Source organism: Penicillium arizonense (genome assembly GCF_001773325.1).
Source record: "Penicillium arizonense strain CBS 141311 chromosome Unknown PENARI_contig294, whole genome shotgun sequence".
NCBI lineage: Eukaryota > Fungi > Ascomycota > Eurotiomycetes > Eurotiales > Aspergillaceae > Penicillium > Penicillium arizonense.
In genome coordinates, this window is record NW_019173571.1 from 1 (window position 1) to 1833 (window position 1833).

Below are 1833 nucleotides of genomic sequence, written 5' to 3' on the forward strand. Positions count from 1 at the left end.
CCAGTCGTACGGGTGCTTGAATGGCTCTCGGGGAATGTTTCTGAGTACGAACTGTCTTTGGAGGGAATGATCTTCTTCCCGGACAAATAGCTCTTCGCCCCGTGGTATCTATGGACCAAGTTTGGCAATTTGAAACGGCGCTGTATCTTTTCATAAGTCGACGCAGATTGCATTGTCCTCTCTGGTTCCGCAGATGACCGTGGAAGGCTTCGATCAAAGAGATTCATATCACATGATCGGCGCTGCTCCCCGGATCCACTCTGGCAGGTGCAGGGGACGGCCACCGAGCAGAGACGGTTGAGCACAGAAAACTCCAACTTCAGCTTGACGCTGTACACCACCGTCTTGAAGCTCACTTGAATGTAGTGTAGTTTGTATTCCGCCACCAGGAGGAGAATATTCACGAATACCACGATGATATTGATGCAAATTAGATGGATGATGGCGTTGCGGCTCTCGCGACCTCGGAACGCACTGATAAGTCTGAAAGCACGAACTGCTTCGTATATGTAAATGCCGCAGATGACGAAATCTTGGATGCAGAAGCCCGTCAATTGGATTCGGTCGAATATCGCGGCAGGTTGAGCAAAGCGTGCGTTGCCGTTGTTGAGGAGAAAGAATAAGACGGTCATTGGAATGTGTAGGATGCAAAAGTTCGTGAGTATCATCCACAAGACCCAACGCACCTTTCTCGCATCGGCGAAAACGAGATGCAGGCGCGAGTAGAGGACGAGGGCTTGGCCGGTAACCATAGCGTACCATCCAACTATGAAGGGGATGGACGTCGCGAGATTGGATGACTGAGACAAGAATCGTGCCATGGCAGGAATAGCGTGCACAAGAATGCCCCAGGATGCGAATTGCATGCTCCAGAAATATAGGCTGCGGTAGTGTTTAAACTTATCAAATGTAACGATCCCTGTCTCAACAGCATTGTACGCGCCGATCGAGAACATGGAAACAATTTGAATAATGAATATATTATCCATAAGAATGGCGCCCACTTTGGGGGGCAGGCTGGTGATGACTGTATCCATGGTCTGATGGGAGTTGATACGAGAACAAAGATGTCTCTTTTGATTGAGTTGAGATCAGTCGCGGATTTTATAGGTTCTTTCATGGAATCAAGATATGAGTGACCTCGCAATGAAATCATGACATACGCTAGTGATCTCCTAGAGAGCTCCAAAGTTCTTAGAACACTTACCAGAAAGAATTCTAGCATTGGATGCCTTGGGTGGGTCGACAGCAGAGTTATCTATATCGTAGAGCTGCGAACCATATGATTGAACCTCGATCCGAGCCCAGTCATGTTTGATGGGAGATTTTCTGTTCCAGCCAGTCTTACACTGGCATGCTATCGCGCAGCTGGAACAAAGGTTCCTTTCCATCCAAGTCATATTAAAGGTTACTTTCATAACGACCGTGGAACGCAGAGCGGGATCCACGGTCAGTGGCCGAATGTCAAACTATCGTGACAAATTTTTTTTTATGGATCACGGAACCACGCGCTCGGTGGGGGTCTGCGATGATTCATGGAAATTAGGATTTAAGGTTCCACCTAGTCAGAAGATTATCTCCCGTCTTCTGCTCCACTTGCTAGATCTATCGTGGCTAAGGCTACCACTCCAGTCCAAATTGATTTACTCGGGAGAATGAACCACACGTATCACGATTTGGGCCTGTTGACATAGGCTGTGTGATGAAATGACTACGATGGTGTTTATGAACATTATTGGTCGCGCTATCCTGAGTATTAGCAACGTTGAGAAGGATGAAAAAAAGTAAGATTTCCGGCCCATAGAAGTTCTGTCCCACAACGCCGACTCCTTT

The 1833-nt window shown here is 47.6% G+C and overlaps 1 protein-coding gene across 1 annotated transcript; it reads right to left on the minus strand.

Moving 5' to 3' along the window:
• Positions 1-11: 11 nt before the first annotated feature.
• PENARI_c294G07208 (uncharacterized protein) lies at positions 12-1037 on the minus strand (the record flags this gene model as incomplete). Its single annotated transcript, XM_022638268.1, has 1 exon — positions 12-1037. A coding segment is annotated over one exon (1026 nt), but the record flags the coding sequence as incomplete, so codon positions are not given.
• Between the last annotated feature and the right edge of the window lie 796 nt (positions 1038-1833).